We start from the raw sequence: 24,349 nt of genomic DNA, 5'->3' as shown, positions 1-24,349 counted from the left end.
TTTTGCAAGACATTTTGCCAGGGGTGAAAGTGGGAGAAAGAAGGGTGGAGAAAATTTTAAATCAACATGCAAACGGTCGCTCTTTCCCCAACAAAATGTATCCATGTTTGTAGAGCATTGTCTCGCTTGTCCAAATCATTAGCTGAAAGTACACTAACTACAACATAAACTCCACCGTTTACAGGGATGAGAATTAACCACAAGTGCAGAATCAAAATTAGTCCCATCAATGAATAATTCCCCAAAACAGAAGCCAGTCAGATTAGTGTCCACATAATCTAAATATGTGATCTTATCCAGCTAGAACCTGCCAGCTGTTCGGTCTAAAGCTGTTAAATGGCCATAACATTTGATGGACAGCTTACAAAAATAATCCACAAAAGTCAGATATTGGCAGTGCAAAACAACATCATTGTGCCAACCACAATTTTAAACAATAAGTATTCATCCGATACAAAAATATGGGCAGCATAGAATGGTGATGATCGACAGCCAGAAATGCATTATTGTCTGTCAAGGTTGGCAGCTTGTGAAAGGTTTTGAATTTTATTAACAGGACACTTAACCAAAAAAGAAAACTGTCATCATTTACTCACCCTAATGTTGTTCCAAACCTACATGACTTTCTTCCTTCAGCAGAACATAAAATAATATATTTTGAAGAACGTTTCAACTGCTTTTTGTCCATCAAATAAAAGTAAGTGGGTTCCATTGTTGTTTTGAACCTGGGCGACTCTTGACTGCATGGACAAAAAAAAAAACTGATTTATCAAAATATCTTCTATTGTGTTCTACAGAACACAAACACGCATTAATTATGGAATAATATGATGGTGAGTAAATGATGTGAATCTAAACTATCTCTTGATTTCAGACTTAATTTACATCTGTAATCGAAAGACTGACTTAGATGGCCTGTTTAGATGAAAATTACTCAAAGGCTCTCAAATTTCCATCTTAACAGCGACTGTCCACAAATCAAAAGGAATAAAGTCCTTACAAAGACAAGGTGGCTGTTAATAACCACTGGGACCTTGAAAGGGGCCTCTGACAAGTGAAAGGAGAATTGAACAGAAACCAAACACCTGAGCCTTGCTGACAGACAGCACACGGTCTGATGCGTCAAAGGGTATTGATGGGGCCGTTACATTTCTGGGAAATGTACTACAATTTGGGCTTTAAAAAATTGCAACTAAACAGAACCCCCCCCACCCCCCCCAAAAAAAAAAGATGCATTAATTCCTCGTCCCATAAATCCATCAGCAAAATCAGTCTATTAAAGCGCGAATTTATAAAGCAACCCATCAATCTTCTCAAGAACTGAGAGCAGCATCTCTATGGGGAACTTTTCCAATGACAATCAAAAACTACAAATCAAACTTCCATATGTACATTTAGCAAATCAAAAAAACTTGTTTCCCACTCCAAACTTGAAAAAACGAAAAGGTTTTCTTCCAAAAACAACTCATGAGCCAGCAGCAAAGCAAAATGGGGGGTCTATTGGCAATGACATAGAAAACACTTACATACAACATGAGTGATGGTACAACCTGCCACAGCACACTACTGTTAAACACAAACCCATAAAAATGCTAACCTCCAGGAACTTCCTCCGTTAAATTTTAAAACACCTCAAAATGATGTCATCTTGCATATAAATCAGTCTGTTTCATGACTTTAAAGCAACTATTTGCATGAGTCCATTGGAGCAACTGAGCTGGTGAGATCCGTATTCTGCCCCCTACTGGTCCACTAACGCAGTGGCGGACAAGGAAATTATACCCCATCTAATCAGTGCAAAAATTAGAAATGCGTCCGTTTGAGGTTCATTTGTCTAGGTCAGCATATCTGAATATCCAAACACTGTATAAGACATGGAAAGGGAGAATCTATGATGATGACTCTGGTAAAAAGTCCTCAAATAACAGGGAATACTCTCCTTTTATGCCCATTTAGATTATTCATTTCAATTTAGTAGTACAAAACACTCATGAAGAAGCATCGAGACATCTTGTATGGTGAGATGATGATATTTGTGTCAGAATCACAAGTCACATAAACCAATATGGCATAACGTGAGCTAATAAGACCAACTTAAAAGAGCAGAGGTGCCATCTGTACTGCTTCACAGCATTCAGGTTAAAGCATTTCTGAATCTGTGTATGTTAGTTTATCAAAGATCAAACTTCTAAAGCCGACAAAGCTCTGCTCAGTGTTTTCCAAAAAACAAAATTACAAACGCATAAAACAAACCACAGACCCCAGTATGGAAAAAAAAAACTAACAAAAACAAAACAACGCGAAGCAGCAGGCTACAACACAATTGCAACCTGCAATGCTCCCGTGCACTCTCTTTTTAAGAAAAGAAGAAAAAGAAAGTAAACACAAAATTGATTTGAGTAGTTGGTTTAAACATTTCCATCCTTCGATTTGTGATTGTTCGTAAAAAAAAAAAAACACACCAACAGAGGTGTGGCGCATTGTTTACTTTCGGCATGATACATTTCACGGATGCCGTCAACATGTTCGGCCCAGCTCATCTCCGCTGGCCAACACAAATACACAGAGGTCTTAAGTCAGGCTATTGACACCTGAGCACAGAAGCCCCCGCGTTTCCTTTTCTGTGTCAGTGTCATATTAGTACCCAACTTTTTTTTTTTTTTTCGCAACAACCTCTCTTTCTTTCGCACAAAAGTTCTTAAAACACTATTATGATTGGTTGAATTTTCCCTCAGAGTTTGCCCTTTATGGCTCAGCAGAGGTCGAGTGTCTTTCTATTGATGGGAAGAGGTGATCTGAGCCAGACGACTGCGGCGGAGGAAGAGGAGGCCAAAGGGATGGAGAAAGAGTTGAGGGACCCCGGAGTTTGATTTAGCGAAGCCAGAGTTTGAGCCGAAGTGCATCCACTCCATTTAAATAATATCTAAACAGCCGCTTGTCCCTGACAAAGCCCAGGTTTTCATAGAGTTTCAGGGCCGATTTGTTGGTGATTTCCGTCTCTAGCACCACCTAAGGATGAGAACAAAGCATGTATACAAAATGGGCATAGTACAGGTTTTGGAATGCACTTACAAATAAAGCATAGATGAGGGAAGACAGAAGTTGTGGCATATTTGGAATGGCACTACTACATACTCTTAGTTGGAACATAGTGTTTGAATTTTATGTAGACTATTTCTTAAAGGGGTCATATGATGCGATTTCAAGTTTTCTTTTCTCTTTGAAGTGTTACAAGCTGTTCGTAAAAAGATAAGATCCCTAAAGTTGCAAAGATTAAAGTCTCAAACCCAAAGACTTATCCATGCCCTCCTAAAACGCCTCGTTTAAACACGCCCCCACATACCTACGTCACAATGTGGAAAGATTTGCCCAAATGTTCACGCAAAGAAAGAAGGCGTAACTTTGATTCTTGCTGTTGCTGCCGCCGCCATGTCATGGAGAGGTTGTGTGTTTTGTTGTGAAAGTGAAAATACTTTGTTTGGTCTTCCAAAAGAGGACACAACTAGAAATCAGTGGTTAAGTTGTATTTACAACACTGTTCCAGAACAGTTCAACCCAAATATTCAGATGCGAGCAGCACATTTTATGGAGGACTGTTTCCCGATCCTGGGAGTGAAGACTACAATGCCCGCACTTCTGACTCACAGTCTGTAAGTATGTTTACATATTTAAAGGATTAAAGGAGTTTTGAGTAGTGTAGAGTAGCGCTTGTTGTTTGTCGTTTCTCCGATCACAAATGCAGACATGGTTTTGTGTTTACGCTGCGCAATGCAACGCAACACGTAAAAAGACAGTATAAGTCATTATAATCAGTAATTATGTCCCCACTGGATGCAACAAATGCTACGTTAATGATGGGTTTTATTGTTATTGTCTTGTCGCGCCGGTGTTCAGACCGGGACACCAGGGTTGCCAGGTTTCTCAACAAAACCAGGCCAATCTCTACTGAAAACTAGCACAATCGCATTTAGAGGGGGATCCCCCGTAAAAAAAATCGCTTTCCAGGAGTAAAATAAATGTTTTTTTGGTGGGGTTCCCCTGGTAAAATTCACATTTCAGGCCTAAATATCATGTTATTGTGGTCGCTTCAACCAGCGGACATGAAAAACAACCCGCGGCAACAGTGTTAAAGTAGCTCAATTTCGCGGAAAAAACGCAGACTTGGCAACACTGCGAGACAAGGTATCACAGTGTTGAGGGCCGTAACATTTCCGTCACACACTTGAGGCATTCGGCCAATCACAACGCATTGGATAGTTGGTCAATCAGTGCACACCTCGCTTTTCAGACCGATGAGCTTTGTAAAAAACTAAATGTTTCAGCATTTAGGCGGGGCATAGTGGAGAAACAATAATGTACAGTATGTGGAAAATAATGTGTTTTTTTAACCTTAAACCGCATAAACACATTTCATTACACCAAATAATGTTCTTTACAGCAGCATCATATGACCCCTTTAATGTTTTTAAAAGAAGTCTCTTATGCTCACTAGAACTATTTGGTTAGTAAAAACAGTAATATTGTGAAATCTTACCATTTAAAATAACTTTCTATTTGAATATCTTTTAAAATGTCATTTATTCCTGTGACGCAAAGCTGAATTTTCAGCATCATTACTCCAGTCTTCAGTGTCACATGATCCTTCAGAAATCATTCTAATGATTTGGTGCTCAAGAAATATATCAATGAAAACAATATTATTTGACAAATAGAAAGCTCAAAAACTGTATTTTGGTGGAAACGGTGATACATTTTTTTTTCCAAGTTTTTTGATGAATAGTTGAAAATAGTAATTATTTTAAATACATTTTTAATAAGGTAAAAGTCCTTACTGTAACTTTTGATTCATTTCATACATCCTTGCTGAATAAAAGTAAATTTAAGCACTTATGAATGGTAGAGTACATGTACATATACTACATTTGCAGTGTACAACCTGACTGCTTAGTCTGGGATGATGTATCTCACAAAGTAATATAACCAATCTTCCACTAAACAAAAAAACAAACAAAACAATAATAATTTTTAAAAATGCTCATTCTAAATGCATCACAATCATATTTAACAATATAATGATGAATTGCATTTATTTCTAAGATAAGTGAAAAAACCATCCAGTGTTGGTTCACAGGACAACAACGTAGCATAAGGCAGTTTAAAACATTTACAAATATTTAATTTACTATTTTAAAATTAAATCAATAACTTCAAATGTGATGTAACAGTAATTTTAATATTAGTAATACTATTAACAATAACTTGAGGAATGATTCAGAAGAAAAGCATTTTCAGTCTCGCCTGGGAGAATCCATGCTTCTAAGTCTACCTCGACTGTGTAGCGTGAAGTTTGTAGTAGTGCTCCATTCCGAAAACAACCATAGCGTGAAATCTTCACAAGATTAATGTCTTACCTCATCACAATCCCCCTCCACCATAGCATAGATGGCCTTTTTAACAAGGTTGGTGCCTAATAAAAAATAAGTACAACCTTTAATCATTCATAACACATATTACAAAAACCTGTTGAACATGGTAAATAACACAACATGAATGGAGAAAAGAAAACACATGGAATGATTGGGTTCCTTCAACACAAACCCTTGATTCATAGCAGTTCAAAGGCACTAAATGTATCCATGAGCTGACACTGAAGCAGATGTGTGTCCTATAAAAAGATCTGTTTCTGTTGCCATTCTGAGATGAGGGCTACAATGCTAGCACGGCTCTTACCGATGCCTTTCCTGCGAAATTTGGAGTCCACAGCAAGCATGGCGATGTATCCGCGACGGAACATCTTCTTATGCATGTCTAGCTTACACACAATGGCACCAACACAGTCCTTCTCAACCATTGCCTGTGACACATCACAGAAACAGAGTCTTCAAGACACTGCAATTACTCTTGTGGGCTTTGAACTACGAGCAAAATAATGACAAATATCTCTATTATTAGGCTCAGTTTGTGCTAATAACCCCACCCTGACCTGGCAGCATTAATAAAGATAAAAATACACTCTGACACCTCTGAATGTACCATAGTTCTGCCATAGTCACCATAGTTTAACTGTGGTATTTCTTTTAACTGCGGCCATAGTAACCACAGGTAAAACCATGATGTGGCATGCTCCTCATTACAATGGTTAGATTCATGTAACTACAGTTTCTATGAAAGAAACTATGGTTTTTATTATATAAAGAAAAAAAATGATGAACCTACCATAGCATTTGTCCAAAATGCATGGTTTTAACATGGTACACTTTGTTACAAAAAAAAAAAAAAAAAAAAATAACAAACCAGGAGTACCATGACACTTCTTGGTCCCCTCATTGATTTAATATGACACATCATTCTTGAAAAAGATACAATACAATAATATTTAGTCATGTTAGTACATGTGTGTCCTTTGACACGAACTAAATTTATTACTTTAAACAATATGACATTTGGAGGGAAAAAATGGACAATCATTTAAAAATACATACCAAATACAATAAACAAACAGTATGTTTTTTTTTTTGGGGGGGGGGGGGGGGTTGACATACAATGCTACAAAATGTATATTTTGTTTATACTTTACACTGGGGACACGTACTATATCAATACTATGTTAATTACAGTCACGGAAACATGGTCATGCCATGTTTTGGACACATAGCAGGGTGATAATATGTTATTCTTTGTTATACATTGGAATAGCATTTACAATCGAGACATACAAAAATGTTAGTCAGTCAGTAAAATTTTATATAGCACTATACCATGATATTATCATATTAGAGATGATGCTGGATGCTCTAATATTGATGATACATATCTAATGATTATTTATGAGAGACAAAAAGGTAAAAATAGTAATATACTACTAATAATAGAAGACAGATAGTAGTGTTACTACAGTAAAACCATGGTAAAATTTCAGATGTGTTTAATGTGTTTAAATATGACGAGGAGTAAAGGCAGGCCATCACTTCAATCAATATGACACTGGGGGAAAAAAATAAACAAACGTGTAAAAAATAAAACAATAAATAGTATAATGTTTTGGACATGGTTATATAATGGTCTTTTTTTTAAGACATACCATGGTAAAAAATATTTATTTATTTATTTATGTGGAAACTAACTATAGTAACGTGTTTACAATCATGGTAATACCGTACTATTCTCTGATGCACATTGGAATATCATTTGAAATCCTAGATAAACTAAAATGCTAATTAATTAGTAATATTTTATACATGCACGCTAAACATTTTGTTATATCAGAGATGATACTGAGGGCTTTGATACTGATCTCTTCAACACCATCAAGAATAACTGAATGACAGCATACATACCAGAAAGCAGAGCTGAGGCCAGTTGTGAATAAAGTACCTATAGGTGTAAATGGAGTAGGGCTCAGATAAGTCTTTAGTGATGAGTCGGATGATATCAGGCATCTGGAGCTCAGACTCGTATCTCACGTATCGGATGGACTCGTCGTGCTCCTCCAGCGCGAGTCTCGACATCCCCGCCACCGGAGCGCTGTCAGCCGCCGCGTGTTCTACTCGAGCGCGCTGCGGCCCTGGGCCTGACTCAGCCCCCGTCCATCAGCGCTGCCGCTGCCGCTCGAGCCCGATCCCCGAACCAGTCCTGCTACTTACATCGTTCTCCAGTCGACACGAGCTGCTCTCCGTTATCGCCATACTGTCAGTGCAGTTTATCCCGTTGTTCGGCGGCGACTGGCTCTGCGATTTATCACTAACGCTACATCGTTTATTTCTCGTGAAGTTGTTGTTTTCCGTGTGATCGCCCTGTGTTGCAACGATCCCATCCAAGTGGTGATCGGAAGCGGCGTTCAGATTGTCGGACGGCCGGTGTTGTTGGACGTGGTTCTGGAGGTGAGAGTGGTTGCACTGGACCCCGTTCAGCTGGGCTGTGTGGAACTGGGCGGCTGATGCGTTCGGATGCACGTTGTTCTGGTTGGATTTGATTATCGCCTTATAGTCGCTGGCGTGCTGGTGTCCCGGGCCGGGGCTGATGATGATGTCCCGTCCCTCATCGTGGCCCAGTAAGATGCACCCGTCCACGGGCAGTGGTGAGATCTCGCTCGGGGATGAAGGCAGTGCGTTAGGCCCAGGCGGCACTTCAGCCATTCCACTGCATACAGTTACTATGACAGAAAAACGGGGTCAGAATCAGCCTCTCACAGCGAACGACGACAAGGACAGACGCCCGTCCGGCTGCCGGTACCTGATAAATGTACGAATAACGTAAGGTTCGTGGACTATCTCGTGTCTGTTCCTGCCATTACTCAATTCACTCCACACTGGCCTAGTATCTGCCGTAACGCAGAGCGGATGATTTACGACACTATGTCGGCGCGTTTCAGTAAAGGATGCTGGGAAACTGAGTTTCTAATACATTGACAGTGACAGGCATTGGTTATACTTCCTGACTTCTCATTCAAATGTAATGTGCACTATTTATTGATGTATTTATTTGCATGAATAAATGATTAACACATTTAAAATACACTCGTGTCACGTGAACAGCTACACTAAACCTATCAGTCTTCTATAAAAAAAAAAACTTTTATTCGAGCAAGTCATCCCCAAAGCAGTCATATTTTAGTATTATCTATATACTATTATAGTAGTCCTATTTATTAATATTCTTAAATAACTAGCTATTTGTTATATTCTCAATTTTCTTTTTATTTTAAGTTTTAGTCATTTTAATGTGCTTCTATTGTGTGCTTCGTGTGTGTTATTTTATTATTGTTTTTTTCTTTCTTTCTTTTTTTCCTATTTATCTTTGGTTTTTGTCATTTTTGGTAGCCTATTCATTGAGATGGAAGATTTTTTATTTATTTCTGTTTGTTGCCAAGACAACATTTCTAATTTCTTAAAATGTTATTTTATTTTAGATTTATGCTACATCAATTTACGAAAACGATTTTAATAGTTTTAGTTAACAATGGCACTCCCTGAACTCATGGGCGCTGCATGTTGAAAACACACGACCAAGCTATAGCAATTTAGTAACTTGTGTTTAAATCAGCGGCTTCACAATTTTGAGGTATGGATATGTTGTATTATATTGAATGTTTTATTTATGTTGTAATACAAAACGCTGAATTTTCTTCAAGGCATGGAGCTACAACAAAGTCTAAAACGCCATTTAAAAAAAGAAAAACTATAAAATTCCAGGAAAGCGCCATTGTTAAATACATACATACACAAGGATGTCCTAAAGCTATTTCCCAAGATGAGCCACTAGATGGACCTATACATCCAATTATGTGCGACTTCGCCCCAGGGCACATCGTGGGTGTTCATTGATGCAGAGTAATTTGAGTGTGCGCTCCTTAAAATGATATGCTAAAGGAGAATTGTCTTGGTGAAATAATACTCTCTTATAACTACAGTATGCTGAAATAATGTTGTCTGTTCAGTAGGCCAATTCAGTAGATAAAGGCACAAAATAAACTTTGAGAATGTTTTATTAAATTGGAAACATTTTCTTTTTGATTACCTTAAAAAAAAAAGTTTAATGGGAATTTTCATATGTATAATTCAGAATTATATTTTTTATATTTTGTTTTCAGATATAATTTAATAAGTCACTTTTTACTAAATTTTAGAAGCCTAATTATGTTATATGTATTCACTATTTCAGCTATTAGATTTTTTTCTATTTGTCTATGTAGTTTTTTTATTTATGGATTTATTTGAATTTCTGTTTTAGTTATTTTAGCACATCAAGTTAAACTAAATGAAAATGAGAAATGTTGAAATGGGAAAACTATATCTGAAACGTTTACGGTTTTTATTTTATTTATGTATTTATTTCAGTTTACCTTTATTATATTCTTTTTATGGTCTTAGTTTTAGTTAACTGTAATAATTCCAACATGACAAATAAATCACACAGTTCTCAATATCTCTACTATTTGTGTTACCAACATAAAAGAGTCATTTAATTATTAAAAATAAACATATAGCTATTTATTCAACAATGTTGGAAGACATTTTTTTTTAATATAATAAAGACCACATAATATCCAATAGGACTTGAGAAAAAAAATTATATTATGATTGGTAATTATTGTAGAAATTCCAATAGGAATCTTGAACACATTCCTTTAGAATGAATATACTGTATGATGGGCTATGATCCAACTGAATCCAGGAGCCTGTTGGACTAAGAAGAAGAGTAGAATTCTCTGAGAAGCTCTTTGAATACAGACAGACGCATAAAGCGAATGAAGAGGACCTTACTTCAGCCATAAGACTGATCACGCTCGGTGATCTAAAGAGGAAATCCTTGTGAGAATGCAGCCCTGCCTTTGTTCTTACAGAGACACAGCAAGGCAATCAGTAGACGTGGCAGACAATTAATCTCTCAGATAATGGTTTGCTTCTATGGAGAACTCTTATGTGGCTCCAGCTGAACCATCATCATCTTGCTGTCTTCTCCATGGGAATTCTCAGCCATAATTGACAGCCAAATGCAACTCAGCTGCTATTTATAGCTATGCAGAAATGGCTTTCTGTCCAGAACCATACAATGTATATAAGGTGACGCACAATTTATGCACCTGTATAGTTTTATAACATTTAGTCAAAACAGAAATATCCTATAACATGGGCTGCATAATTGATTTCATATTCTAACAATTAAAGACCAGAAGTAAAGGGTCCTTTAGCTGCAAGTTGGATGGCTGGTATTTTTAAGTCTGAATTAAGTGGGGGTTTTTTGGGCAGGAGAGAGGCCGAGACAAGCTTAAGTGGGACCTCTATGGGTCACTTTGGAAACTAATTAAGAACCTCTTTGGATACCAGTCTGGTATTTCTCCTCAACAATTGCCTTCTCTCCTTCTCTCCCATCAAAATACACTCTTTTCAACCTCATCAAACAAACACAGGGCCAAAGTCCTCTTGTAAGTGAGCTCAAGGGGCCTCTATATAAACCAGCTGAACAGCTAACAGGGAAAACCAAAACCTGAACACCAGTAAACACTTGGGGCCCTGTCTGAAGCAAAATAAAAGAACTGTTCATTGAATTTTAATTCTTCATTACTTCTTACTAGTGAAGATGAAAGAGCATTTAACTAAAAATGGTGCAAAAAAAAAAAAATCTTTATATTTAAAAGCCTTAGTTAATTACTAAATATATTTATATAACTGAAAAATAATAAGATTAATATAATAAATGTTGATGAGGTTCTCCGACCAGTCGTTCATTATATATCAGGCCATTTTCAGCTAAATAAAGGAGTCATATTCACACAAAAGACACATTCTGTGAGTATTTTATATTTTTGACAGATTAGAAAAGCCATACTGTATATGAAAGTCACACTGTAAATGTAAGTTAACACTGACAGCAACATTTGTCAGAGGCAACATTTCCATACAGAATATCATTTAGTGCTTGATAAATATTTACAATGATTTATTAAGGTCGATGTGCATCAATGAGATGCTGTCACAGCACCATGAGTCCAGAGGACACCGGGGCGTCACCTGTGGAGTTCCAAATGTAATATTCGGAGGAGACTAGCTCTCGTGCTAGAGGGAAAAAAGGTATATAGGTTCATTTCAACATTTCAACAACTTATTTCAACATGCAATCATCACCGAACTGTGTTATTTTAGATGTTTTATATTATACTATTATAATATATATATATATATATATATATATATATATATATATATATATATATATATATATATATATATACACATTTAGCATTTATTCATTTTAGTTTTAGTCATTTTAGTTCTTCAGTTTAAACTTATTTTATTTCACTTATCTAGCAAGGCAACATTTTTCTATTCAAGTTTTTTCTTTTTATCTAATATCTACATTTTTATCAAATTATCTAAAATTTATAATCTATTTTATTTCAATTAACAAAAATGATTCTGATAGTTTTAGTTACCACTCACTTGTGACAATACGTGGTTTGGCAGATGAGTAAACCTGCACTGAGTGTTGGTCCACACAGCAACCAGACAAAGTCAAATCTGGGACACGGAAATAAAGCTGGAAAGAACACAGTGACAGATGACATGAACTGTTATTAAATACATTAATACAGACATCCTGTGCAATAAACTGAGTCTTAGTATCTTATAAAGAACAAATCAGTTGATCCTGAATTCACGCTCACTTTCACATATGCAGTGAGTCCTGAGCACAGAGGGTCTGTCGGTCCAGCAACAGTCCCTGAAAAATGAACAGTTCCCTCCAGTGTTGCTTCACGGGACTTTGGAAACTTCTGACCTGAGGAGGTAAAACGACATATCTCAGTAATATAATTCTAAATAATAACAATAAATTGAAATATCAAAATGAAATATCATTGAATATTAAGAACATACTGTACATACCAAGGACCCAGACCAGTAGGTTCTTCTCTTTAGACACCTCAAGCTGTCCTGAGCTCACTTTGACCTCCACATTTCCCATTAGATTCCTGTAAATATTCACATACAAGGGCACTGTAACAGCCAGTGTACCATTTATATGCACTACAGTACCAGCTAAAGACAGACAACTAGATAAAGAGCCATTATAAATATCTGACAGTGTAAATGCTGAACCCTCCCCAACACATATACAGTATAGAATTAAGCGTTTTACTACAAACTTACTGGTTGAAAAATGGAATGTGTGCATTGCAGTACTCAAAGCTGTTTTTGACACTTTCATGGAGCTTCAAGACAACATTGACCTTCAAATGATTCTCCTCTGCCTTCAGCTTGTAGGAGCCAAGAATTGGTGGCACAGGTACCTCAAAAAAGTTATAAGACCAAGTCAGTTAAAGACACTACAGCTTTTAGTGTGTGTGTGTGTGTGTGTGTGTGTGTGTGTGTGTGTGTGTGTGTGTGTGTGTGTGTGTGTGTGTGTGTGTGTGTGTGTGTCATAATGAGAGAGAATTAAAGTAAAACACGTACACAGTTGTTCAGATGTTTGGTGTCAGTTTTTGTTTTTGAAATAAATAAATGCTTTAATTCAGCAAGGATGTATGAAATTGATTAAAAGTGATATTTTTGATCAAATAAGAGACTTTTTTCTAAAACATTTTTACCGACCCAAACTTTTGAATGGTACATTTTTGAGACAAAACATAAGACAAACTATTGCCAGAATAGGCTTTACCTGTGAGGTGTAACTACAGAGTCTGAAAAGCTCCAGAGGTGGTGAGAAAGGGAACTTGTATGGCCCTGAAAAGGCGGAACCGTCATTTTCGTCCACACTGCAGGCGGTAAGAAGGCTTGCATCCAGAGACGTCACACAGGGATGGACAAGAATGTCCTGCAGGGGCGAACCATTGTGTGGGAGTGTGAGGGTGACGATCACATTGGGCAGAACACCTTCAACCTCACACTGAAAAACATGAAGTAATAAATGTAATGCAAGCTTATAACCAAATATAACACATGTTCAGTATATAGGATGAGGACTAACTTTGCACATGACCATGCCGTACACATCCCAGATATCTTGTTGACTACTCTTGCCGTACTGCATGGACCTCACCTTCTCGGTAAGGGCCACACTTACTACAGCCCTTCCTCGATGGACCCCTGCCTTCCAGGCTGGCTGCTTTTGAGCCCCACCTGGGCTTGGAGCCACAGCAGCAGGCACTGATCCAGCAGGAGGAGGGGTGTCCAGTGGCCTCCCCAAAGGGCAAACCTGCAGGAGCACGGCGGGAAGAGCAGCCAAACGGGAGGCCAGCACATCAGGCTCTGGTTTACCTCCAGGGCCACAAAGGAAATCCTGCAGGCCTAACAAAAGAGCTAAGCCCTGAGAGACTGAGGCCAGGCTGGGGAGAGGTGGCCGAGGCTCAGGAGGTGCTTCCACTAGAGGAAGGCAGGCTAGGATTAACACACCCTGAGTGACTGTGAGCACGGGCCAGAGGGTTCTCCCACCTGGGCCATCCAGACGGAGCTCCACAGCCGGTGAGCGGTGCTGACGGGCACAGTCGTCCCGTACTTCGACATAAGGTTTGTCAGGATCCACCAGGCCCAACTCTGTCAGCAGAAGCTGGGGTATGACGCGGTCCTCCGGAACGGCCACATACTGAGTTCCAGCCAAGGATTTGGCACGGAACTCAACTGTTGGGAATCGCCTGAATCAAAAAACATAACAAAAGAAAAATAAATAAAAAATTGGCTATGTTGGGAAAAGCATTTCAATCAAACTGTTTCTGTAGAAAGAGGGCTCTTTGCATTTTCTGTTTTCATGGAAAACACAGATAACTTACTACATACTGTATGCCACAGTGCAATGTGTTCAACTTGACTTTCAGTGGGCTCCACCCACAGTGTAATAATAGGCCTGTCCCAATACCCACATCCGCAGTCCTGGCCTCTTGAGAGTGTATGTACGCGACAAGAAGTAAACATGCAAAACTGTCTCAGGAAAAATGCCAAAGCCCAATGCCCTTCACAAATAATAACATCTCTAATACCACTTTTACCAATATTACATTACTGCTAAAGGACTGTTGGTATGCCAGTAATACAAATATTACTTGCTAAAGGGCCGTTCACACCAAGAACAATAACTATAATGATAACTACAACGATAACTATATCAGCATCCACAACAATGCATGATAACATTCTGTTTATAATAAGCACGTGCTACAGTTACGTAATTTGCCACTTTAAATGTCAAGTCGCATGGATTCTGATTGGCTGTCAATGTTTTTTTTTTATCATTCATCAGCTGGAAAAAGATATGTTCTGAGAAATATTCCAAAAAAAATTGTTCTGAACAGTAGCTTTTGTTATATGGTGTGGACTTCCCCATTCTCATAGAATTTGAGCGATAATTAAAACTGTACAGTTATCGTTAAAGTTATCATCCTTGATGTGAATGGCCCTTAAGCATATCCCATCATTCATCATTTTCAGGATTCCATTTCATGGAACACTTTCTAGTGTAAAAAAAAAAAACTGAAGGTAGTAAAACTTAATCAGAAACAGACACTCAGAAGTTTATTTGAAAGTGCAAAGTATTCAAAATGTGCATATAAAGCTATGTAAAACATGCATTTTTACAACACTATGATGTAAGTGTGTCCCATCAGGTCATCAAAAGCTTAAAACACACTTGTGGTCTTCATGCACAACTAAATACTTGGGCCATGCCCAAGTGTGGGTATTGAGACAGGACTAGGGTCATACAACAAGTTGACAACTGAGAAGAATACAACTGCAATGTTTACTACAGCATGCTGCATGCTGTTTTATTGGCTACGTTTGGAGTGGAGTAGCCTACTTACATACTAGATAACTGCAATATACATTATAGACATTATGCATAAACAGTAAGCTATGTGTAACTATTGCTGAATTCATAACAGCATCCTACACTAACTATTTCTTGCATACGATTTGGCAATTGGCAGTTGTATACTCCACAATTTGACAAATGTAGTATCTCATCCAAGTATTCCATGCAGAAAAATTGTTTGCATACTGTACAAGGTACAAATACTAAATACAGTACAGATGCAGAAAAATGTAATAACAGTTAGTATGGTAATCTAAGCCGCCTTAAAGTAAAAGACAGTACGCAGTACATACTTCACAGTATGCAGTACGCAGTACGCTAATATCCCTGCACAGAAAATGTCCTTACCTGGAAAACCGCACTTTTCCAGATTCACCCTTCTCGTGTGAGACAACCCATAGTGCTCGTATGCTCATGCTGCTGGTCACGTCCCTCTGGATGAGTGGGACTAGTCTCACATGCCAAACATGTAGTGAAGTGTCCAATTTGTTAGCTCACGCGGTCAGACGAAAGATTGTTATTTAGTAAGTTATTTTATTTGTCACAGTTCGACACTGTGTGACCGATATAACCTTGAGATCTTAACATACATGTTCAAAGAAATGAAAGCTAAATAGAGGAACTCGCCTCTGTCATGTTATTCCCACGTGACAGTTTGTGCTTCCTGTTTGCCAACGATCACGTGACACTTTGGGGCGTGGCCAAAACGGGGGTCGATGCGACGGGGCTGACGCAGGATCAGTCGTAAAAAACTACGCTGTTTTTAACTACGTTGGAGTAGAATATCAAAACTGATCCCAGACCTGCTCTCAAACGCATAGCCCTCTTATCCTCCTCACCCCGTATCCTTTCTTTCTATTTCCGGCCCAGTCATGGCAGCAGCTGGATGCAGGAAGCGACTGTTTTCAAAATAGATATAAACAACAAGGAGCAAAACATAGTCTCGGAACTAACGTTACGCCGTTTAAAGGAGTTACCTTTTGCTTTCTGACGCTTTGAAATATGGCTACGACAGCTCAGTTATTCGAGGTAGGTCTCTCTTTTGCGTTACAGCTCAGACAAACTGTTCTAGCTCATGTAAGTAAGTGTGTTTTTCGCATGCAGTATTGTCATTGTTTAGTTTTGATATATAATGACATGCTGCACGCAGACAGTAGATTAGCATTGCTGTCACGTAGAGACTCTGCCCAGCTGTTCTGGTTTGGGTTTTTAGACGATCAGAACTCTTCAGATTCTCTAGACCTCCTTTGTATAAACGGTCCAGATGGTCATCCTGATTTATTAAAGCTTATTTTTCTGTGCATGCAATTAGCAATTACATTTTGCTTATTATTCATTATTGTTTTTGTGATCTTAACAGGAACCCTTTGATGCTGATGAGTACATTGAGAGACTGGCATGGAGAACGCCTGGAGGAGGGTCCAAAGGAGGTGCAGAGGCATTTGACCCAAAAAAGTGAGTCAAAAATATTTATAAAGGTCTTAAACATACACCACAAGCCGTTTGACTTTAAATGCATGTTTATCATCATCTGTATTAAATACCATTTGATCTAAAGCCTTATGCTTAAATGTTTGAAATTAGTTTTTTTTTTTTTTAAACAAACAAGCTTTTGCATATGTATGATTTTCTTCTTGAAATTGTTGAGTTGTCTTCTAATTGAAAACAAGGTGTCAGTGTAGATGACAAGCCCTTTAATACTGTACAAATATAATCTTAAGATGCACCTCATGAAACTAGTAACGAGAAGCTCGGAGCGTGCAGTTGTAATTATTAGCTACCTTATAGAAGCTGAAATATAAAACATTTTATTTCATGTTATAAACACATTTTGATAGACACAGAAATAGACTGAGAGAGAGATGATTGTTATGGAATCTCATAGTTTTGATTCTACTTTACTAATACTATATTATTCTACAATGTGGAAAAAATATGAATAAAGTAGGAGTTAATGCACATACGCTTTTGATTGGTTGTGTAGTTTTTAGATTTTATTCATTTTCAGCTCTGCAGCTATTGCTTTATTTAAAATCGTAAGAAGACTATATGCATTTAATATATGTGAAGCGCATTCATGCTGTGTATGCAATATATAAATCGTAATTTTTAACTTGTACACATTAAGAACAGATTTCTGTTTGTTTATTAAAAACACCAAATTGCATGCTTTTAGATACCAGGGACTGGTTGCATAAACTGTTTAAACTAGTCTTAAAAAGTTAGTCACCTACTTTTTTCTCTTCAAGACTGGTCATAACTTTTTTTTAAATTCAGTTATGAAAAGATAGATTGTTCTTATTTGCATTGTAAAAGTAAGATTGATTGCCCCTTGGCAACTGCTAGTTGGTCAAACTAGTTCTTAAGACACAGTCTTAATATGGTGGCTAAGTTTATGCAACTGGCCCCAGATCCTAATAGTCTTAGCCCTATTTAGCACATTTTATTTAAATTCAATTTAAATATATATTTTTTTGTAAATAAAAGCAGAAAATGCAAAAGGAAAAGATCTGGCATATTCTGGGCCTAGTTATGCATACAGTGGCCCAAGAAAGTACATTTACATTTATGCATTTAGCAGATGCTTTTATCCAAAGTGACTTACAGTGCATTCAGGCTATACATATTTTTATCAGTAAGTGTGTTCCCTGGGAATAGAACCCATGACGTTTTGCGCTGCTAATGCAATGCTCTACCACATCTTTAGAAAGCATTTAAATACTTACAGTATTTATAAAGTAGCCTAGTTGCCTTATAAAAATATACTTTTAAAGAAAATATAGCACAAATCCTTTAAGGTAAAATAAAAGAAGTTTAAATAGATAAAACAATATTGTTTCACTATGGTGACTCTATTAGGACACCTGTGTGAACTTAACTAACTTCATATATCTGCTGAAAATCACCTTGACATCAATTGTTTAAAAGTAACTATAGAGTGCATTTAGTACAGTTATTTGAGAGAAACATATAAATGATTTATTTGCAAATGCCACTTGTTTTGCCACATATATTTAATTTTCTAATGCAGTGAAATTCAAAAATTGTCCAAAAGCTTTTTAAAGATCCTTTTTTAATAAATTTATAGCGTGGATGTAATCACAACATATCATTTTGTTGAAGTTTGACTAGTTTGACAGTCATTTCACTGTTAGAGACAAAAGCATAAAAAAGATACAAAGTTTACTTTAACACATGGACACAGCAAAAGTGCTTTTGACTGCCAGAGCAAAAACATCGCCCCAAATTTTACACCAAGCGCTCAAATAACCCACCATGAAGAGGCTGTTGTGAGCTGGGCAAACCATTGACTTACAAATGATGGAAGAGAACAAATTTGAGGGGAAAAGATGGAGAGGAAAAAGAACTTAAGCTGCCAGCGGCGTTTAGGGAATTACGGTGATATGAGATTATATACTCATCACTTCAGAATGTTTTGCTACCACCCAGAGAATCCAAACTTGCTGAGTTGGAGCTTTTGACTTTGCTGTCCTACAAGTTCTTTAAAATGCAGCTGACGAAGCTTTTGGTTGTATACGTGATGTTTCATGTACGCGCACATGCACCGAAAGACTCTTTTTATGAAGTACCACAATTTATGGTAACAGGCCATTAGCTGATTTGCTGCCGAGGTAAGTGCTTATGTGATCTTGACAAATAAGATGCTCTCCCTGGATGCTTTTTCGCTCCACAGTTTGAGATCAGTCTCTAAGATTTTTTCAGCATCTATTTGGAGAAGCATTCATGAAAGATAAATGAATCTCAGCCCAGCATATACTGATCCCTGCTGTTGAGCTGGTTTCAGGATCTGGGGACAGAGCTTCAGGCGTTTTCATATGATTGGTCAGGTTTTATATAACATTTCCCCACAGATTACATGCTAGCCAAGCTAACTTAATTTGCGACGTAAGCCTACATCGCGCAAATCAGACACAAAGAGTGTTCTTTGGAACGCTCACCGAAGCCTCCGCTCTACTGTACTTTTCATGTGTGAAAATTACTCCAGAGTTCTGGTTGTCAGCGATTCTCCTCCTTTTGGTTAACTAGTATCCATGTAGGATATATGAACAAATTTCAACATACCGTTATGTTTAAGCCTATTTGCAAGGCTTATGTGGCAAGTACGTAATAATAAATTATTAATAAGTGGTAATGGTGCATCATTATGTAGGCTATGCATGTACTGCATGTACTATACTCTTACAAGTTTTAGAATACAAAGGTGTTGTGAAACTAAATTAGGTTTGTGCTGCAAGACACCAAGAATGACATTATAAATGGACTTCAGGAGGAAAATTTAAAGGCTACAAATGTGTAGTGTTGTATTCCCTTTAATGTGTTTAAAATGCTTGTCAAGACTGAAATTGTGCTTTGCTGCCTGCAGTTCTTTAATGTCATGTCTTTGGTTCCAGGTTGCTGGAAGAGTTTGTGAACCACATTGAGGAACTAAAAACAGCTGGATGAAAGGATTCAAAGGAAGGTGGAGAAGTTGGAGCAGCAATGTCACCGTGAAGCCAAGGAGTTTGCCCACAAGGTCCAAGACCTGCAAAGAAGCAACCAAGTCAGTGGCCTATACATTTTAGCATTTATTTTAAGATGTCAAAAGACAAGGGGATCTTTGAACCATTAGGGTAGCCATATGTTACTTCATACTGAATTACATTACAGGAGCCTATAAATGTACCCTGTAGGACCTTCACTTTCTTGTTATGCTTGTTTCAAAGGTAGCCTTCCAGCACTTCCAGGAGTTGGACGAACATATCAGTTACGTGGCCACCAAGGTGTGTCATCTGGGAGATCAGCTAGAAGGAGTCAATACTCCAAGACAGAGGGCAGTGGAGGCTCAGAGACTCATGACATACTTCAACGAGTTCCTGGATGGAGAACTGCGCAGTGATGTCTTCAACAATCCAGACAAGGTCAGATTTAGATGAGTAAATGGGTTAGATGAGTAACTTTGGGTATATATCAGTGTTGCCTATAGATTACAGATTTTTTTTTTTTTTTGGTGGGGGGGGGACTGGACTTTCTAGACAGAGTTCCATGTTGAAGTTGTACCTGAAACAACTGTTGCAACCAAAGCCGATAAAATTTTGTGATGCATACAACCATAATGGATGCCTGAGGCCTATATATGTGGCCTGCTCAGATGTTGATGTACGCCAACTTAATTGGAAATGCCACTTTATAAATTAATCTCTCAAGTCACTCGGTAATGTGGCAAGTCTTACATCTTCTGATGCTATTAGCATAAGGCCACCAACATGCTTCCAGAGAGCCATGTGGGAATATACCCGCCAGACATTTCAGTATTTCTCAAGACGTACACACCTCCAGAAGAGAAAAGAGGGGAAGTGAGAGGAGCTGCCGGTGAATAGCTGGGGGGGGAGGGAAGGGAAATGGAAGGAATGAAGGCTGGGTTAATCCCTGTGAAAGGGAGGGCTGGGCCCAGGCAGCGAGGAGACAAGCGCCGGTAAAACCCCCCTACTGCCTGGGAGACGGCTACATCACTTACATGGGATTTAGCTAATCTTAGCTGGGGGACAGATACTTAGAAAACCTCGACGAGGAGAGCGGAAAAGGGATGGATCCACCTCACGGGAGCACAATAATGATGTTAGCTGAGGCAGGCAGGAAAAGTAGAGTTGGAAAAGAGGATATGTGGACGGCATGGCCTTTCGGATCGCCTTTTTCTTCTCCTCGTCCATCGGGTTTAAAGGGAGAGGTGGGGGGTTCTTGTCAGGGTCCTGTTTTTGCCCAGACCTCCTACCTGCCTGTGGGGACAGATTATGGGAGGTGATTTACTGAGGGATTAGCCATAGTCCATTCTTAATAGTCATGAGTGAGCATAAGGTGTTGGCTGGGCAGCGGCTGATGGACGGGAGTTAAGGTCTGATGATGATGAGGTTCAGGTGTGAGAGGCTGAGCTAACTCTTATCATCCTCATGGTGGACAAGAAGAAGGGACATAGTGGGACAGATTTACCGTAAGCCGATCCCTAGATTTAGGGTGCTGCCTCTGGCCTATGTTTGTGTATTAAGGTGCCTGTCCTGTAGTGACCATTTTCCCTCTCTCACCATGGTCTGTTTTCATCCCAAACAGATAAAAGAAGCTGCAGACATCATTCAGAAGTTGCACCTGATTGCTCAGGAGCTGCCGTTTGATAGGTAAGCGACCTGCTGATGGAGTCTAGGCCATCTTGGAGGTTTGGGGAACAGTGTACAATCTTGTGCTGTACAAGAGATCGTATAAACAGCATTGATGACACGTTAAAGGCCATAGTATACTTTGGTTTTTAATGTGTATATGCTTAGTGTATGGATAAGACCAAACACATAACCTTTCAAAGTATACTCCATTTGATAGCATGCACGTAGACAGGCGCTCAACATATGCAAAGTAGAAAGTTTCAGCTTTCTCCAGTATCTGTGCTGTTTCTCTCCATTATGATCAATAAAATGACTAAGTACATGATTTAACTAGTATTGCAGGTATCTCTTAACCCTCTCACACAAGCACTTGTCAACACTGCCCTCTGTTGTTACTGTGGTTTCTGGTACCTGTTGTTGTTCTGTTTCTACCATTTCGACTGTGAAAACAAAGCCGGGTCGATGTTGCCATCTCTGCAGAACAAATAATTATGGCACAAAAATTATGTTTGCATGTTCAACCCTGAGAGACCTTGAATAATCGTACTGCACGTGTCCTATTTTGATGAAAAAATGAATGCATGTGCACTGCATGCATGCTCTAGCGTACATGTAAAAGTCAAAGTATACTTTGGGCTTAAAACTGAAGAGTGGAAGTTCTGCACCGCTAGCGTCACTGAATGGAATTGCAACAATTTTGCAGTCAAACAGGTTTCCAAACACTTCTCTCATCTGCCTTTGCTCATATTTTAACTTTAAGGCAAAATTCAAAGTAAACAAATATGGTAATGCATTGGCCGAGACATAACAAGTGAACATTTCTTCCTTCACATAGTTTGTTTTGACTGAGTCTGAGATCTAAGCAAAAGTTCAAACATGCTTGTTGTGATATTTTCTCACTGATCATTGTCAGTGGTCTGAAAAGAGATTTGTTTAAAATTCCCTCTGTTCTTCTCTCTTTTCCATGCTTGTTTTCCTCGCTATGTCCCAATTCAGATTTTCTGATGTCAAGGCCAAGATAGCAAGTAAGCAGCTGTAGACTAAACAAGACGGCAATGTTATTTACACATCTGTTAAATATGCAGTGTTAACTTAAGACCTGTGTTTATTTGAAAGGTAAATATCATGACCTTGAGCGTCAGCTGATCCAGGAGTTCACAGCAGCTCAGCGAAGGGGAGAGATTGGGCGCATGCGTGAGGTGGCAGCAGTCCTGCTACATTTTAAGGTTTGTTGGGAGATACAGCGAAGAGCACTCGGTATCATAATACTTTTTATTTTGGACATTTGTTCCATTTATAATATGACATTATTATTTCTTATCTTATTTATTACAGGGTTATGCCCACTGTGTGGATGTCTACATCAAGCAATGCCAAGAGGTACCAGACTGATCTAAAACTGAGAGTGTTTCTGTTCTTTTATACGTATCTATCAAAAGGCCAAATGTTTGTCTTTTATATCACTGGTGTCTTTTGGTGCTTGTAGGGAGCGTACATGCGGATTGATGTATTTGAAGACATTGCCATTCTGTGTCAGCGGGTTAATAAACAGGTTGGAGAGGTTTTCTGCAGTCCAGAGACTGTCATGGCTAAAACTCATTCAGAGCATCTTTGAGAATAAGATACAGGTACGTAACACATGTACACATTAACAAATGATATACAGTAATTGGCCTTGCTAAGGCTGTTGCTCATGCTTTATATAAGAAGCATGAACCAAATGAAATTTTTGCCCTGGTGAGCAATAAAAAACAAAACTGTAGATTTAAAGGAGGAACATAAGCTATATGTAAGGATCAGATTATAGTAAAGACTTGAGGAGGGCCAGTAAACAACTAACCAGAACACCGTATCAACCACGTAGCAATAGTCAAGCATTATGGCTCTGAGTTTTGCAGAGGCAAGTACTAAACTCTTCAGAACATGTAAAAAATCTAGTTCTAAATCTAGCATTTTGTTATTTTACTTATTTAGTGTTGTCACAATACAAAAAATTTCAGTAGTATGTACCATTATCATTAAAGTTTCACAGTTTTCTTGTACCAGGTTTGGTACTATGGAAAAACTTTTGAAACATATTGCCATACTAATATATACTGCAAAACATGTTGTAATCAGAAACTTTTGATGGTGCTTACAGAGCGCGCACGAAAATACATGTGAGAGTATTTGAAAACCGCTGCCTATCAATATTAATTGACTCATGAATTGACTTTTAGGCTCATGTCAAAGAAAGACTAGAGGAGACACGCCACTCTGATGTGGAGCAATACCTCAAGAACCTCTATGACCTCTATTCACCGGTATCAATCAGAATTTCATTATTATTAATTATTACAATTGTTCATTTTACTCTCATAAAACCCATCTATTTGTCTTGTCTGAAATGGTTTAAAGTCTCAAATGTTTTTCAAATTACTTTACTGCTACTGAACACCAGCTTTGAACTGACATATCCCATTTGTTTTTAGGACAACGGCACTGGCTGCTAAGCTCACAGACTTTAACTTGGGCTCAGACAAGCACACTTTTCTATCTAAAACTGATAAAAAATATATTCTCCTGTTATCTGGAGAGCTACATAGACATGGAGCGCGACAATATCTGCAAAACCGCAGTGGCTGATTCTTCAGCGCTATTATGACTCTAAGAACCACCAAAAACGGGCCGTAGGCACTGGAAGGTGAGGAACTGTTGGTTGGTTGGTTTGTTTTTCCCTCATTCTTTTTCCAGAGTTAGAGAGCTGTTTTTTCAGATACATGTCTTGAATAGATCTCTTACCGTTACTGCCATCTTTCTTGTCCTCATTTTGACAGTATCCGGGAGCTAAAAGAGAGGATCAGACAACGCACTAACCTGCCTCTGGGACCCAGTATTGACACACATGGAGAGGACTTTCC

At 38.3% G+C, this 24,349-nt stretch overlaps 1 protein-coding gene and 2 pseudogenes across 1 annotated transcript; 1 reads left to right on the top strand and 2 right to left on the bottom strand.

Annotated features, from left to right (window-relative positions):
• Window positions 1–2,634: 2,634 nt before the first annotated feature.
• On the bottom strand, window positions 2,635–8,372 carry LOC122144575 (annotated as a pseudogene).
• Window positions 8,373–11,280: 2,908 nt separating this feature from the next.
• LOC109107656 (adaptor related protein complex 5 subunit mu 1) lies at window positions 11,281–15,961 on the bottom strand. The gene is made up of 8 exons (XM_042755592.1): window positions 15,649–15,961; window positions 13,465–14,128; window positions 13,156–13,383; window positions 12,648–12,787; window positions 12,384–12,469; window positions 12,164–12,276; window positions 11,940–12,036; window positions 11,281–11,555 (listed from the first exon to the last, which is right to left on the bottom strand). Exons 1-8 carry the CDS (start codon window positions 15,714–15,716, stop codon window positions 11,473–11,475), a joined length of 1,479 nt encoding a protein of 492 aa, XP_042611526.1. The 5' UTR covers window positions 15,717–15,961; the 3' UTR covers window positions 11,281–11,472.
• Window positions 15,962–16,142: 181 nt separating this feature from the next.
• On the top strand, window positions 16,143–23,941 carry LOC122144577 (annotated as a pseudogene).
• Window positions 23,942–24,349: the final 408 nt, after the last annotated feature.

Source organism: Cyprinus carpio, unplaced genomic scaffold, assembly GCF_018340385.1.
Source record: "Cyprinus carpio isolate SPL01 unplaced genomic scaffold, ASM1834038v1 S000006728, whole genome shotgun sequence".
NCBI lineage: Eukaryota > Metazoa > Chordata > Actinopteri > Cypriniformes > Cyprinidae > Cyprinus > Cyprinus carpio.
The sequence above is the reverse complement of the archived record's forward strand: the minus strand, read 5'-3'. Positions and strand labels throughout refer to the sequence as shown.